Source organism: Daphnia carinata, chromosome 5 (assembly GCF_022539665.2).
Source record: "Daphnia carinata strain CSIRO-1 chromosome 5, CSIRO_AGI_Dcar_HiC_V3, whole genome shotgun sequence".
Lineage (NCBI taxonomy): Eukaryota > Metazoa > Arthropoda > Branchiopoda > Diplostraca > Daphniidae > Daphnia > Daphnia carinata.
Window position 1 is genome coordinate 2,015,396 of NC_081335.1, and position 17,358 is coordinate 2,032,753.

The following is a 17,358-nucleotide window of genomic DNA, read 5'->3' on the forward strand; positions in this document are numbered from 1 at the left end:
AAAAACCTTATAGCTAAACAGAAAAAAAATACATTTCCTTCATATTATTTCAAAAGTTTCAACAAAACACGCACGCGTGTGTGATTGACCCTAAATAAAAAGAACCCTCGACAAAGAACACCCATATTCAAAAGCTCACTAGATGGCGTTGATAGCTAAAGAAGGGGGGAGAACCGAGGGTGGAAAAAAAGAATGAAACATGGGCACACACACACAAAAAAAAAATAGAAAGAAGGGTGGGTGTGGGAGGAGCGACGTCAACCTCCCCCCCCACTGTCTGCCCTGAGGCTTCCGCGCTTTAGGTGCTGCGCGCGCCAGAAGTTCTTTTTTATTTTTTCCCTCTCATTTCCAAGACAACCAAAAAGCCGCGCCATTCCTCCACTGTTGGGTCAGACGTTGCTAGGAATCCGAACAGTGAGGTCGTAAAGAGGCTTTAGTCTCTCTCTTACCACGAGTTATCAACATAGCAAAGCGTTGCTACGGGCTACACAAGTCATTTCTGTACTTCACTCAAATACTATACATCGTTTTATTCGAAATAACAGTTTTCAGAAGATCTTGAACGAAAAACAAAAAAAAAAAATTCAAGTGGACGGTGTTTTGTCGTGTGTGTCAGGTCCCTCCTGTTTCTTGAATCTTGATCCTTGCGGAAAAAATTGTTGTGCAAAAACAATTTCGTTTTTTTTGGCGAATTCAGCATCTTTTTTGTCCGAAAGAAAAGAAAAAAGAAAGTGGTGTCTTTTTCGGCCATGCTGCTGTTCGATCCGCCATTGTAGAACAACCACCCGGCAAATACCCCTCCTTTTTCATCACCCCTTGTGTGCATGTGTCCCCCTCCTGCTCTCCCCTACATCTTGTTCTCTATCTCCCCCTCACCACGTGATTCATACTTTGGGGGTAGCTGTTTGAACATGCTTCTTCTATGAAAGAAGAATTATCATTTTCTTTGTTGCTTTCAAACGGCAAACAGTGCGATTGAATCAAACTTAAAACTTACTCTCTCACCGATTCACTTGAAGCAACCCCTCTACCTCCAGAAGAAAAGATTTTTTTTTCTTCAATCATGTTGAGTGTAGGCAATGCCAATATCTTCCCGGCTCACTTTGGTGGTTTGTCCGCCGCACTGGCAGCAGGTATGCCCGTTACGGCAGCCGGACCAGTGGCCGTCGGTATGCCCGGCTCAGCTGCTGCTGTTGCCGCCGCCGCCGCTGCAGCCGCCGCAGCTGGACTTTTGCCCGGAAACGAGATGAACTCGCCATCGCCCGACATGTTCACCACCGTCAGGTATATTCTCTTTTTTCCTTTTATATATCCCCTCCCCACCTTGATGAAGTTGTGTTTGATCATGACCGAAATATTTTAACCTTTCACTCTTTTTGTGTGTCAATTTTGATATTAAAAAAAAAAAAGACTGATTCATTATTATTAAAACTAGTTTACATTTTAAGATACGGTCGACAGCTTTTCTTATGTTTATTAGCATCTATTTAAGGAGAAAAGATTTGACCATGGCTTTTTTTTTTTCATGTTGTCTCTTCTTACCTTGACAGGCATTTTGTGGCATATATATTTTCTATTTTGGCTACCACTAGCGCGCTCTATATTCAGCCCATGTTTTTGTTTTTCGAGGGATGGTAACCCCTCTGTGAAAAATTCTCCCCCCATAGCGGATTTTGTTTCCATTGTTCTGTCATGCAGAACCACTAGAAGTAAGGGGGGGTCTATCGACAGCTGCGCCCCAACTTCCCCCCCTCTTCCTTGCAACCATATCCTATGTTTTTGTTTGATTCATGTCAACTAGATGACGTCATACCATGGATACAACACCCTGTGTTTCTAAGCAGCATCTCCAAAGTTATAATTAGAAAACGAGATAGAGCAGGTGCCTTTAAAAAAAAAAGGAATGTAGGATTATTTTTTGTGTGGAAAATTCAGTTTTTTTAAACTTAATCGTAGAGGGCAAAAAAAATTGATATCAAGACCTTTTGACTTGCACGCGTTGAGTCACGCACATTGTCACGTAATGCGGAAATTTCCTCGTTGTTTTCTCGATACGGTCAAAGTTGGTCAACAATTGACCGGATATGGGAGTTGAGAGACACATACGAGACAGTGTGGCCTTTTAAACTCTTTTGCGTGCGTAGAAACATTTTCTTTTAAACATTTCGAAAAAAAAAATTCTTATCTTCGATCACGACCCGTTTCAGATTCTTTTAGGTTGTGACCTGCATTTTTTCCTTCTCTCCCCGGTTAACCCTGCAGGTTTTTCTTTCAGGAGCTTGAAGAAACAAAAGAAGAAAAAATCCCGAATAAGGTCCGACAGCCCCGAGATTTATTTTACAACAGAGCATAGAGAGCCAACACTTTTAACCTGGATTCTCTCGACCCGTGAAAGTTTTCTTAACCTTCCCTCTCTCGCAGGTAGATTAGGCTGACCCTTTGGTATCGTTTTTCTTTTTTTTTTTGGGTCACTTCGTTCAGACTCCCCCCACCAGGACATTATCGATTCAAGTCTTCTTCTTCATTGCTAACCCAAAACAGGCGGATTAGATTTGTACCAATCACCATAGTCAAGCAGGATCTTGTAGATCGAGTCTTCTTTTGAAACGTTCCATCTTTCTGTTTAAATTTTTTTTTTTCTTGAGGAAAAGTCCAGGCCAATTTTGCTGCTAATCGATGTTCCCATGAAAAACTGCTCACGCCATCACTTTATGATTCCCTCATTAACGAATCTTATCATTCGGACTTGCAAAGACGAACCACACAAAGAAGTTTTCCCCCCAATCCATACGAGTCGGATCGATTTATTCCATTATCGATTTCTTCTACCTCCCCCCTTTTTTCGAAGTCGACTTATCATGTGCCCATGACGTCGTCAATTTCAAATTGTCCTGCTTGTTATATTTCTCCCCTTGCCATTGGGGCCTTTTTTTTCTTCTTTGGGTTATCGACGCAACATTAGCGGACCGCCATTTCCACTAACAATCGATCCAGGGCTTATAGAAAAAAAACAAAAAAACAAGGGAATTTAAACATTATATTAATACGTTTACAGATACCACACATCGAAATGACATCTAAAGAAAAACATCGAATGTTTTTTTTTTTCCGGATTGACGACGACCGTAGACGTTTCCTCTTTTTTTTTTTTTTCAAGCGCTTTTTTGGTTGATTTCCTCCTTGAGTTTGCGGATTTCCGGGTCCAGCTTGTGAAGGGGATGCAAGTTCAACAACTATTGCACACGTAGAAAATTTTAGAAAATTAATAAAAACACGACAAGTCAATTTTTGCTTAGGATTTAAACAACTGTCAATTTGACATTGTGTGTCACCGATACGATCTTGTCCGCTTGATCGATTGGGGAGGGCCAGCTTGATTCAGCCCGGTGGGGAAAAATAAGGGTGGGTTCGGAATAAGGAAGAAAAAAAATTGAGATAGAAAAGGGCGGTTGTCGCTCTCCTTTTTTTTTCTAGCCTTCTCTCTTAACGCCAAGTTGAACACGAAGAACGGCGGAGGGGGCCTCTACTCCGGATGAGACGCTTCGATGGGATTCAATTAAAAATCTATCAATAGAGAAGGAGTACAGAAAAGAAAAGTGTGTATAGGACGCTCAACTCGGGCGACGACCGGACTGTGAAATGATTTGGGGATCTTTTCTTTTGCTGATCTAAGCTGCTCCTTTTGTTCAGTTCTCTCTGGCCGAGCGTGAAACTTCCCTTTAAAAACCATTTTTTTTTTTAAATCTCTTTTCAAATGGGGGGCTCCTGGTAGCTTGAAAATCCGTAGAAAATGAGCATAATAATTAAAAAAAACTTATTATTCTATCCAAGGCTTACAAACTTTTTTTTTTAAGCCCGTCTCTGCAACTACGGTTGTCGGAGTTAGTGAAAACAAATCCGCTAGAGGTCCCCCCGTATCCGGTTATATGACTATAGAGCGATTTACTAGTGTGTGTGTGTGTGCTCCTGGCATCTTTTTTTTTCATGCCAGGATAGCCACAATAGAAACAAAAAATGCATGTGACATGAGGGGGGGGGGCTTTCGTGCTTGTTTCTCTTGTAGAGTAATTTAACACTGGACTTTGAGCTCGGATGTCTCTTGACGGGGGCTCCTTTCTCTTTTAAATTCTCTCCCCCCCCCCCCCCCCTCTTAAACGAAAAAGATGTTCCAGCACATTTTGACGCGCTTTTGAACATGCACGGGCATCTGTTTAAGGGGAAGTTATCTGATAAATAATTCTCGTCTCGTTTCTTTCACTCTCCCTGGGCTCCCCTTTTTGAAATAGCGACGAAAATGGACAGACCCTCAGGTACATGTCGTCCTTGCCCATTGGAATGATGCTGGCCAACTTTTGCGACTTTTATTTATTTTTTCTTTAAAGAACTGGTCCCTCTGTCCTTGGAAATCAGTCCATTCAGATGACCCTCGGATCAATGTTACGCGGTTATTGTTGGTTTTACTTTGCGCACAAAGTAACCGGCTACTTGAAACGTTTGAATTTTGAATTGCTACTTTATTTTGCGATGTCTTAAACCACCGTGATTGGAATAATCAACGCGCTTCGGGACTACTGGATCAAGGTCGGTTTGAAACAGAAGGTGATGACAGCGCCATTGTTTTAGGGTGGTGGCGTTTTTTAAATAGGAAAATGATTCGATTTATCCGCCGTCTTTCAACTGCCGCAACAAAAGAACTGCCATCTCTCGGTAGTTTTTGTTCGTGTTAAATTACGCTTAGGCGCATCGCGATTCACGATCGTTAACCTGTGGGTGTTTCTTGTACGACACGGCCCGATAATCACGTTCTTTTTTTTTTTTTTTTTTTTTTTTTACAATAGCGGGACAAGGGTGCTTAAAAGGAGGTGACACTTAAAAACTTGGAATGAGATAATTGTGTTTCATTACCTTTGGATTCACTTCGTCGATGCTCTTCTCCCATGGTGGTATCTTGTCGTGATGATTCAGCCTGAAATTTAAAAAAAAAAGCCATTCCATTAACGAACATTTTGAAATCAATTTTTAATTTTGACGTAATCCAGAAAAATAAGAACGCTAGGCCATCTGCGTTTTTCCCACATAACCATCTGCTTTCATTATGTTAATAGAAATATTAAAAATAGCTTATTTTTTAGAGAGGTATCTCTTGAGCTGCACTTTGCTGGCTTTCTTGAATATGTTTGTCGAGAGGAAGTTTAAAAAAAAAAAAAATATATCCCCCCACCGATCCCGTGTTAACCGGATCATTTCAAACTCGGCTGCCGGACAAGGGAAACCTTAGACACGATTCTAACGAGCTTCCGTCCCCAAGTGATCCATTCTTTAAATCAATTGTAGTAAAGGTAGGGAATCCTTTGAAAAGGCGACATTACACAAGTCCGGCTCTCTCTTTGTATAATTTGAGTCTCCCTCCCCAGGTGGGCCGTTTTTTTTCTATTGACTAGTATTTTCCAGTTAGTTGTCAGTGGTCCACCATCGCAAATTGACGTGCTTTCTCTTGTCATTAACCTCTATTTTGTGTGTGTGGGGCACTTAAAAAAAGGCTGTTTTCGGACTTAACGGTACAGTGCCATGTCAAGTCCATTTTCTCTTTTTTGCTTTTATTTTATCCTTTTCTTTTCTCAACTTTTTGATCTCTCGAAAATAATAGAAAACGACCAACTTTGTCGGCCGACTTCTATTATTATTTTATAAGCTAATCTTTTAAGTGTGTGTGTGTAATTATGGTATTAAGGAAGACGAAAAAGGAAGTGTGTGTCTCTTACTTTGTTTTTTTAGAAAATATCATTTTGTCAAACAAATTGTGTTTTAAAAAAGAAAAAAGAAAATATACTTACATGACGTCATTTTTGGTCATCAACGCGTAGATGCAGAAGCCGGTCACGCCGGTCAGGGCGACTCCCATGATGCCCAATAGCGGGACAGCCTAAACCGATCGATAAAATGTTTACAAAGAGAACAAAAACACATCCAGGTTATTTCATCTCTCTCTCTCTCTCCCTCATTAGCAAAAAAAAAAAATAATAATAACATTAAACAAAAAAACAAAAAAAAAAACAGATTTAGCCTTATTTTTCGTAATAACAGTTGTAAACACGCGAGTAGAGCGTTCCTATTTGTTTGTTTTCACTGACATGGCAGCTGATAGATATTTCTGGGGTTCTTCTCTTGGTTTTTTTTCCTACCCTTACCCACCCCTTCGATATATTTTTTTTTTTTTTTTTTGTGTTTTAGACAAAAAAAAATTTAAAGTGGTTGTCTTTTCCCGTAAGAAACCAAAAAACAAGGTGGTGTCATTGAGTAGTATTTTAAATTTTTTTTAAATCTCCTTCCCCAGCCAAACATCTTTTGTTATTCTGAGTTGTGTGTGCTGTGCTGTGTGTGTGCTATTTTGTCTGGGAATGTGGTCTTTATTAGAACGACAAAAGACAAGACTAATCTCAAAAGTAAATCATGTTTTTGATCGCTAAAGGTTTTTGTGGCCCTAGTCCTCCTTGCTCCTCCTATATTTTTTAAAAATACCGGTTGTGGCCTCTCTGTCGGAAACACATTAGAAGCGCATTATCGAAGACGTCGAACAGAAACACCCTCCCCCAGAGAATTTTAGATACTAGCCAGCTATAAATATTATATCAGTAGACACAGTATATCGATATATTGGGACAGTGCGCATGGTGTGTATCTTTAAAACACGTTGGATGGATGCCCTTCCCTCTGTCGTATCATAATCTAAAAGCTATGGACGATGGACACCTATGTAATTCTTATTTTCTTGTCGGCTGAATTCTTTTTTTTTTTTTAGAGCAGAGACATTTATTGCTGGAAGTGGGGCGATAAAAATGTGTGACACCTGCCTATATTTTTCTTAGATTTTTTTTTATTTAAAAAAAATCCGAGTGACTTGCACTTTTATAATATCTCGATATTTTAGGGGGCTCCTATTGAATTACCATCCCTGTTCTTTAACCGTTGTTGTTGATTATTGATTACATATATATTTTTACATATCTAGCTTATTTGTATCACACACTCTCTATTTGCTGGATTCGGATCAATTAATGATGATGATGGTAGTCTCGATCTAGAACGTTGCGAGTTGTCTCTTTCTCTTTTATATATCTTTTAGATCGGCTATTTCCGGCTTCCGGTTTCCCCTTTTTGCTTTAGTTGGCTTTTTCCACAACAAAAATCTAAATTTCATTCCCACCCTGCATTGATATTTGATCCCATCATTTTAAAAACAAAACAAAAAAAACCGGAAACCGGAATCCATATAGACACAAACAGTTGTGGCCGCACAGTTGCAAAATCTGTCTTATATAGCCTCTTCTTTTCTATCCACTATCTAGCCGCAGTATGAATTGAATATTTTTTTTTTTTTTGCCTGTAGTTTGGATGATTAACGACTAACGTTTCTCTTTTATTTTTCTAACCTTTTTGTTTGTTTTTTTTGTTTTTCTCTGTCCCGATTTTTTTCTACCTACTACATTTTGTCTCGTGTGTGGGCGAAAAAAACAAAACACTTGTCGATGCAGAACGGGCATGGATAGCAATAGCAACGGCTCGGCCGGTCGCGGCGGATTGAAGACGGAAGTCGGAATGAGTGGACTGGCCTTGGATCAGAGCAGCTCTTCCGGTCGCTCGACGCCGACCGACCTGCCGCACAACAAGCTCTTTGTGGGCGGTCTCAGCTGGCAAACGTCGGCCGACAAGCTGCGCGAGTACTTTGGCCAGTACGGCACCATTATCGACGTTCAGGTCCTCAAGGATCCTCTCACTCAGGTTAGGAACTCTACGAGTTAAAGAACATTCCGAAATGGGACTCGAGAGAGAGACGCACACGGTCCAGTTCAATGGGGTCTTATAAAAAAAAAAAAAAGAAAACAGTGTACTGGGCAAACGGGATGTTCCGACAATGAGAGGCTCACATACTGAATTTGTTCTTTTTTTTTTTTTCTTGTTATGTTGAATCGATCGATCACGCAGAGGAGCCGAGGCTTTGGCTTCATCACCTTCGCCGAGGCGAGCAGCGTCGATCGCGTGTTGGCCGTCCCTGCGCACACGCTCGACGGCAAGAAGATCGACCCGAAACACGCGACGCCCAAGAACAAAGGCAAAGCGACGCCTTCGTCCAAGACGAAGAAAGTCTTCGTCGGCGGCGTCAGTCAGGACACGTCGGCCGACGAAGTCAAGGCCTACTTCAATCAATTTGGACGCGTCGAGGAGGCCGTCATGCTGATGGACCAGCAGACGAAGCGCCATCGCGGTTTCGGCTTCGTCACCTTTGAGAGTGAGGACGTCGTCGACCGCATCTGCGAGATCCACTACCACACGATCAAGAACAAGAAGGTCGAGTGCAAGAAGGCGCAGCCCAAAGAGGCCATCCTCGCCTCAACGACGACTGCCCTGTTGGCCGCCAAGCGCAGTGTACTACTCAACGGGCTGGGCGTGGCCGGATTGGCTCCGGGAGTCGCTCACGTACAGCAGTCGGCTGCCGGTCAGGGAGCAGCTCAGCAATTTTTGGCTGCCCAAGCGGCTCAAGTTCAAGCTGCCGTTGCAGCCCATCAACAGCAGGCCGCTCAGGCCCAGTCTGCAGCCGCTGCCGCTGGCTACGGCAAACTATTGGCCAGCTATCCGGCATTGGCTAGTTATCGTTACAGTCCTTATTCTCTGCCCGGCGCTGCCGCTCAGGGCAATGCCCAAGCGGCGGCTGCAGCTGCTGCCGCCGCCGCCGCTGCTGCCGCCTCTTCCGGTCATCATCACCACCACCACCACGCCATGTCGGCCGCGTCGCCGGCCGCACAGCAGGCGGCCGCCTACCAGGGATACAGTCTGGCCAACGTCGACATGTCCAGCTTTCAAGGCGTCGACTGGAGCCAAATCTACGGCATGGGAATGTACGTCTAGCGACGCTATCTACCCTCCCCCCTCAAACAATCTGGAATATAAATTCCTTTTCGGCGTCCTTTCTCTCTCTCTTCTATCTCACTTTTTTTTTTTTCTACCTTGATCAAAATTCGTTTTCTTTTTTTCTTGTCGAAACCAACGAGCTTCCAGCACCACACTCATTTGAATTCTACAACGATTTTTGTTGTAAAAACTTGTTTCGCGGAAAAGCAACGAGTTTTCGTTGAAATGAGGATGAAATATCAAGGCTCCTCTTAGAAAATTGTGTGTCGGTGTTATTGTGAATTCCCCTTCTTTTTTTTTTTTTTCCTGTCTCTTAGTCCCTTTCCTATTTAAACTTGATATATCACACATTTTCTTTTGTGAGCCGTTTTAAATGAAGAAGTAATAATTAATCAATAATCATTCAACGAGCAATATGCGATCACTTCTATCGTCTATGCAGCGCGATTCGTTTCACTTTGTCGTGTCATGTTTTCAAATTTTTGAAAGAAGAAAATGGCTCCCTTATTGAATTTTCGTTATTCTAACCTCTTTTTCATAGTGGCGCGGTTCATCCGCAGAAAAACAATTTTTTTTTTTGGATGTGGAAATTTGTCCACCCCACTTAATTTTTTTTGTTATACATGTTGGATCTCAGCCTCCCATTATAATTTTTTTTGAACGTCTCCCAAGTCCCACCTTTTCTCTAATTCTTGCCAATTTGGACAATTAAGTTCTTGCCTGCTCTTTGAAAATGTGTATTAATCGATCCTCATGAATAGGATCGAATGACCTCCCCCCCCCTTCCGTTTACTTAGTCGTGTGTGTTTATATACGTATGTCATCTTTACATCCCTCCAAAATGTCTCTCTTTTTTTTTTTTGCCCTATAAAAGCAGCTCTTTTTGTTTCTAATTATTGCGTGTGTGCCTCGACTACCTCCTTTATTTTCTCTGTTGCCATTTTTGCCATGAATTTTTTTTTTCCGCGTTTTTTTGGTCCCACTTGATCACATCCCCCACCAAGATGATTCTCTATGCAGAAGATTTTTTTTTTTTCTTTGAAGTTTTCTCTTTGTCGTGTATGCTGATTTATGCAACCGTCTTCACGAGGAATAGCTTCTTGTCACCCCCCTCCCTACCAATAATTTTTTTCATCTTCGAACAAGTTCCCGCAAGATGAGAGTTGTTCGGAACGTGCCAAAATAACAAAGACACACTCTCCCCACACACATTTTGCACGGACAATTCAAGAAGAAAGAAGAGATAATCCATTCCCGATTCTTTTTTTTTTTTAAGTTATTATTGTGTGTTTGTTTGTGGGTGGGTCAAATTTTTTTTTTTTTTTTTGTTTTTGCGTCGAAGAAAAAAAAATACCCCGAAAAAAAAATTTTGATTTCATTTTGTCATATCGATAGCAATAATCGCTGTCTTACCAAGTCAATGGATAAAGTGTTGGAACGAATGGAAACGTTGGCGGAATATTAAAAGAAGAAGAAGAAAAGAAAAAAAAAATAGATAAAAAAAAATGTCTTGATTTTCTTTAATTCGAATTATTTCGTTAATTCGCCCATTCTCTTGTTTCTCTGAATGTTTGTTTTTAATTTTTTTTTTCGTTTCAATTTGATTGGAACTGTGTATTTTTCTACTACGCTGCAGACGACAGAGCAGACAAGAAATTGAAATGAAAAACAAACTACTACAAAGAAAGAAAAAAAAATTATTAATCGTTTGAAGAAGAAAAAACTTTTATCTTCCCGCGGGACAAACTCCCGAACAAACTTTTTTTTTTTTTTTTTTTTTCAAAAAACTAATCTTCTTCTAAAAAGAATCACTACCTCCCGTCATCATCATCAAAATGGGTTTCGGCAACTATTTCAATAAGCTTCAATCTTTTTCCCCAAGAAAAACAATCCTCTCAAGAGAGAAAACGTCTGTGTGTGCGTGTGTGTGTGTGAGCTCCACTGCAGTATTATATATTTTCACGTCCAACACACAGCCCTTTTTTTTTTTTTTTTTTTTTTTTTTTTACCCAAGACCTATCTGGTTTGGCTTCTTCATTCAGCCAACGCATTTGGGAATTTGGATCCTCTTTTTCTTTCCACCTTTCTTATCCAAGAGCGTGTGTGTGTTTGCCTTCGATTTTCCTTGCCCCACCAAACTTATATGCAGTATATTGTATGAACACACCAACCGTAGTAGTTCTGTAAATGTCATGAAAATCTCATTGGCTTCTTTAGCCCTCACTTTTGGTAGCAATTTTTTGTTGTTGTTGGGTTTGTAGTAAGTAGTGCCAATCACAATCGAATCAGTAGTTGCGGTATCTTATGTAACCCGATGCATCTCTCACATTAATGAATCTCTCGTGTCTCCTCATTCTTTTAGTGACTTTGGTAGTTCTTCTTTTATGATTTATCCCAGTCTGTTTTTTTTTTTTCTTTTTCTTTTTTTTTTTGTATGTCTGTTGTAGTCAGTAGTTAGTGTCGCCGTATAAATTTCCCTCGGTCACGCAACACTCCTGTTCGTCCCCCCCCCCCTTTTTTTTACACTTGTCATTGTTTAGTGTAGTCACGCCCGAAAATCTTTTGAGCTACTCGACTTGAACCGCATAACAACAATTTTCGATCGTTGAACGAATTCGAAAAGACGAACATTGGAAAACCAAATGACAAATAAACCAACACTGAGAAAAAACAAAACAAATGTTTTAACTGGGTAGAGTTTGTGTTTTTTTAGATGATGTAGTTTTCTAATTGTCTTTAAGTTTCAAGTTTGTTAGAGGTACTGGTAGACATTCACATACTACTTTCTTGGACACATTTTCTTCCCCCAGTTTGTTTGCACTTCCAAAATCTTTTCTCGTATTTTGTGTTGATGTCTTTTGAATTCGTAGAACTCAAAAGAAAAAGAAAGCGTTTGATTTCTGTACAAGCAAACCTTAACCAAAGCCTTTCCAATATTCTTTTCTTAGCAGACGAACTTTTGATTCGTCAAGAAGTCCAGTCATCATCAGATGGATTTCTATTTCTTTTCAATTTTTTTTACACATGGTCGGATCTATGCTCGTTTGAATTGCAATGCACGTCACACAGATGAAAGAAAAAAAAAAGGACCTTTCATTTTCTATTTGCCCTCATCGACTGTTCCCATTCTCTTTTTCCCTTTCACAATTGAGATGTGGAATGCATGTCTATGAGCTTGCTAAACGCACTAGGACTAATCGCCCTTTTATATATATATGGACGTACGTCTCTAATATTTCTCCCGTGTCATGTCTCGTGACGTCTTTTCACCAAAAAAACCTCCCCTTTCCATCCCACCGACCCATCTTTTCAGACCTCCCTCCCTTACGCTCCCGGGTTCCCCCCTTTTTTTTCACGAAGAAAACTGCCGTCGTCGGCGAGATCGTGTCGCAGCCCGTAAAAGAAAAGAAAACCTCCTGCACGCTATATCCTCTATCTCACGCAACGATGTGTGTGTATATTTGCAGGCGGAAAATGAGAAAATCGATGAATCTGGATTGGGTTGCCCCCCCTCGTTCCATCCTGCGCCGTGTACTCTGCGGATTTTGTGGGCTCACTGATGCGACACTCGTTAGATGGCGTTGACAACGGTCTCCATCGCCCGTTGCGCGCGCATGCGCTTTTCGAAACAAAACAATAACTGCCGGTACACGCACAAATATTACATACTAAAGGGGGGTGGATTTCACGCAACGATTGTCGTCTATTGTATCGACCCGGCCTATCCTCCCCTCTCCTACACACACACACACACTGCAGATGATTGCAGTTCTGTGTGACTCTTAGGAGCTCCGAGCTATTCGGCCCCCGCCAGTTACATTGAAAAAAAAGGGGGGTAAATAAAACTGGTGAGGGGGGTTTGTGTGTGCGTGCGCGCTCATTCGGTCGGTGAAACCAAGAGCGTGAGAGTCGCTCAAAAGCGACACTGGTACGAATAACAACGCGAAAAGAACTGGAGGAAGTCACGGATAGCTTTACAGTATGGCTTCTCTTGTGTGTGTTACGGTAGCCCAAAGTCTTCTTTTTCGGCCAGAAGTTGCTCGACTCTATCCAAAAGAGGGCGCTAAGGGAGAAAGCTCCCGACTTAATTCCGCTGGTAAGTCTTGTCGAGTCAGAGAAAAGAAGGGGGGAAAAAACGTCATCAAAGCGACAGGGATAACGTTTGCAAGAGGAGGAGGAGGAGAAAAAAAAGTCAATTTGGGTAACGTTGAATTCAAGAAGATTAAGGCAGTAAATCCTTTTTCCATTGTTAGAACGTGAAAGAATGGCTTTAAAAATTCGTTTCATCGATTTTCGTGCGTGTGTGTGTTAAAGCGTGTGCCTATATGTGGGTGTGTCGTTTGGCCCGATGTGTATATGCTGTTTCTCAATCTGTCTCGATTTCAGATTGATAATAATTGTTAAAAAAGAAAGGAGAGTAAAAATTTCCTTACCTCGGCATGGAGTTTGTTGGGAGTGACAAACGACATGTATTTCAACAATCGGCTCATTTTTCCCAAAATGGTTTTCTACAAAAATACACACATCAATTAGATCCAGAAAAATAAAGAAACCACATCCAATAATTTATCAAAAGAACCCACAACCGAAAGTTCTAGAACGTATCATTCAACTTACATTGCAAATCGAATAAACACACAGAGGCACTGAGGAACGAAATGCTCCAAACAAACCAGTCGATAACGAAAAATGTGGGGTGAATTTCGAGGGGATTGCGTTTAAGGTCTTCGCAACTGGGTTTGCCGGTACAGTTTAGGAAACGTCTATCCTCCGACCGTTGCCTTTTATTTCCAAGTCGACGTAAGGTCTACGTGACTTGGCCGTCCTCTGGCGAATACACAGGGTGGGTTTTTAAGAGAACTCGGTGGGTGGCGGAAAACCATTCCCGTCAGCTGAGCGGAGAACACCTAATTCTATTGCGTACGTCCGACCTTAACACGTGTACGGGACTATCGGTTTTTCATGTACAGGGAGGATGGTTGTCCTCCTCCCTTTTCCATTTCTCTCTCCCTAGTTCAAACGCTTGCTTATGGTAACGACTTTATGCCGAGGATACAAAAGGCATCGACAACCTTTTTTTTAGCGACTTACGTCACACACAGTGGAGCATGTGCACGTAGCCATACTCTACTATCATAGACTCACGTAGGCAAGAAAATCTCATGACTAAAACTTGCTGCCTTGTTTAAAGCTGGCCAACACATTTCCAACTGTATATATATACTGGGATTCCAGGAAGGGAAGCATTTTTTTCACCTGCTTCTTATTTTTCAACGCAAAGATCATCTGCGCCAAAATAAGACGGGAAATGTTTGCTAAATAAAGAGAGAGAGAGGGAAAATCAAAGAATAATACTCTCGATGTTCGTTCCTGGACGAATCTCGAGGGGGATTCCCTTCTATAAAGTCTTCATCATTAACGATGTGTTTTTAATCCAATTGACGGCAACACTGGGGAGAAGATGAACATCCATAAATGCCAAGATAATGTTTGCGGAGGATTCGGTTCTAATCGTGATGCGCTAGCTTTATAACGTCATTAAAAAACACGTGAAGTTCGGAAATACCGCCCATAGTGGCGCAATCTGTTCTCCGGCCATAAGCCATAATGAGAGGCTCACGTACGCACGGGCCGGGGAAAAAAATAAAACTGATCCTTGAGATCTTATCGACATAGAAACGAAACCCATCTTGATTGGCTGTGCAATGTCATGTAAAGGTAGCCTTGAAAACGTGTGTCCAATAAATCCATAATTGAGACATCAAGTACATTTCGTCCTGGTAAAATGAAACCGGGGAGAAGGGCGGAGCTTCAGACCTCAACGGTTGACGGCGCTGTAGGTTTCCTCCTTCTCTTCACTGTCCGCAAGTTCACGACGTCAAGTGTGCGATTTTTTTTTTTTTTTTCAAATGAACTTTAACGTTTGTAGGCTAAGTTACGTGTATAGCCTTGTTGATAGGCTTCTGTTTTAACTGTACACAAAATGTGGGGTTTACTTGATGGACAGTTTTATCAACAAGGTTGGAGGTGAGGATGGCCTTAAATTTGTTTGTAGGGCTTTTCAACGTAATGCTAACGGTAAAGATGGGCTGAACCTACCAGCAAGTTGTAGGTGATTTGCAATACGTCCGTAAACTAAACGCCAGTTTTCTTAAAGCGTGTCAAATTAATTATTCGAGGTCGTTGTCGAACGTATTTTTTTACGGCAATATGAAATGCTACGCTTTATTAAACTCTCAATATGTAATTGTCATATAAAAAAGTAAGACCCTGCAATTAATGATGTGCAATGGATTATGAAGAACGCTAGAAGTCCTGCAAGCACAAATAGTGGCAACAAAAGTCTGAATGGATACCTAACAAAAAGAATGCGATATTGACAAATAAACGCGTCCCGTGTCCTTTGTATCGAATGTCGGAGACTCGCAAGGGGTCAACGGGAACATTGTTAATGAAGTCATAAATAAAGATAAGAATGTGAACGTGGTAGTTATGCCCTACGAGTATAACGACTGGGGTGGTGTTTGCACCATAAACCTGCAGTACCGGTCCTCTTGCTCGTCCTGCTCTAACCGCGTTCCAGTAACGCAATATTTCGATTTCTGCTCGAACCTCTAAGCCGCATCAACTTTGTCATCCTCGATCGTTTGTTCGTAATAAAAAAAAAGCGAACGATTCAACGATGCGAAAATAGATCCCAAACCGTTTTAGAAATCGCGAACATATCCAGACGTATAAACAATTTGAAATCTTCCGTGTTTGTTTTCTCCGGCAGGGGCATCCAACTAAGATTAATCGCGACAGATAAACTCAGCCATTTGCCACGATGCAAATAAGTCACTCTGCCGATTGTAAACGTGTCGTTGGACAAGGACTTTTCCCCCTTTGGTTGGATCCACTGATGAAAAGTGCAAAGATAGCCCGATAACAACGAACCTGTTGTTACGGAAATAGTATCTCCGCTTTATGCGTCAGTACCGATAAAAACGCCATGACGAATACTAGTAACGAAAGGAGAAAGCAAAACCAGATCGCGTCACAAAAATTAGAACAAGACTCATCAGGGAGAAGAAAAATAAATTTGCGTTATTACCACGGTTATCGATTAACACAACAACGCACACCCAACGTGTCAGTAAGTTTTATCGTCCATGAAAGAGATTAGAAAATAGAAAATAATTCATGTACCGATTTTTTATCAATGTTCTATTTATGTACGGATGTTTGCCAGTCAGATGAACGCATATAACGATTAGTGGCTACTAGGAATGATTTACTGTCTCATCAACCCTTATGATTTAATTAGATAAATCATGGACTAACAACCCGCTCGTAATCAGCTGATGTTCGTGAACGGACATTGATATTTCTCTTGTTAGACTCATGTAGGCAGTTGCCCAGGCAAATCAAAATGATTTTTTAATATCTGAAACAAAAATGAATTGCATTCAACCTATCCGGCAGAGATGGATATGTCTTTTTGTTATTAATTTCGTGTCCAGTTTGAAGACCACTGGCTATGTCAATAATCGATCGCATCAAGGCCAACGTTGACGACACCGAAAGAAATAGTTTGATTCACGCAAACTACCTACGTTTGATTAGCTGAACTTTTTCACGATAATGGCGGCTACAGTGTTTTTTTTTCTTCTCTCTCTTTGTATTAAACTTCTAATTTCTAATTGACGTTTCAGTTTCAATAAAACAAGATTTATTAACAATAAAAGGAGTACAAAAAACTGCACAATCAACGCCATCTTTTGGCGGGATAAATGGCCCACCTAAAATTCTAAATTCGATCTTGCTGGCTTCCTTCCTTGCTACGCGTATAACGGATCGTTACTCGTTATACACGCGCGAGCGGCTGAATGTCTCACGACGATAAGACCAACTCTCTCTCTCTCTCTCTCCCACCGTTGCAACCAACCCCTTCAAAAAAAAAAAAAAGAATAAAAGGTTTCGATCAAGAGAAGGGAAATAATAGAACACACAAAAAAGATGGGGTTCGTCGTTTTATTTCCATGTTAATTGATCCGTAGGTCTATAAAACCGAGTGAGTGACTCGAAAAACCTTATCCTTTTCTTTGGCACCAATCCCCTTTGAAATTTATCTTTTGATCGTATATTTTTGAATTCTCAGTCAATCGGAGCAATACAATATTACGAGGCCACGGTCGAAACAAATCGCCAACTTGCGAGCGACAGAAGGAAAATCACGTACCAAAAGCTATTATTATATTATATACTGTATATATCAAATATAAATAGAGAGACGGACAGAGTAACTATTGTCTCTTATAGCGCGCTGTAGTATTCAAATCATCGACTTCTATACAACAGAATAGAACGACGAAGTCATTGTCTTCTCTCTCATCCACCAACGCAGATATTACATTAATGCCGCGGAACATTTAGCACGCAGCAATAAGTATTATTGCGTATAGAGAGAAG

The 17,358-nt window shown here is 41.0% G+C and overlaps 1 protein-coding gene, 1 long non-coding RNA gene and 1 other non-coding gene across 3 annotated transcripts; 1 reads left to right on the top strand and 2 right to left on the bottom strand.

Moving 5' to 3' along the window:
* The first annotated feature begins 394 nt into the window (after positions 1 to 394).
* LOC130696765 (RNA-binding protein Musashi homolog 2-like) lies at positions 395 to 9,641 on the top strand. The gene is made up of 3 exons (XM_057519875.2): positions 395 to 1,284; positions 7,533 to 7,779; positions 7,984 to 9,641. Exons 1-3 carry the CDS (start codon positions 1,064 to 1,066, stop codon positions 8,902 to 8,904), a joined length of 1,389 nt encoding a protein of 462 aa, XP_057375858.1. The 5' UTR covers positions 395 to 1,063; the 3' UTR covers positions 8,905 to 9,641.
* Positions 3,076 to 5,935, bottom strand: LOC130696795 (uncharacterized). The gene is made up of 3 exons (XR_009002702.2): positions 5,835 to 5,935; positions 4,906 to 4,966; positions 3,076 to 3,233 (listed from the first exon to the last, which is right to left on the bottom strand). It is a non-coding gene; the product is annotated as an uncharacterized LOC130696795 (long non-coding RNA).
* Positions 9,642 to 17,224: 7,583 nt separating the features above from the next.
* Positions 17,225 to 17,358, bottom strand: LOC130697083 (small nucleolar RNA SNORA17). The gene has a single exon (XR_009002790.1). It is a non-coding gene; the product is annotated as a small nucleolar RNA SNORA17 (small nucleolar RNA).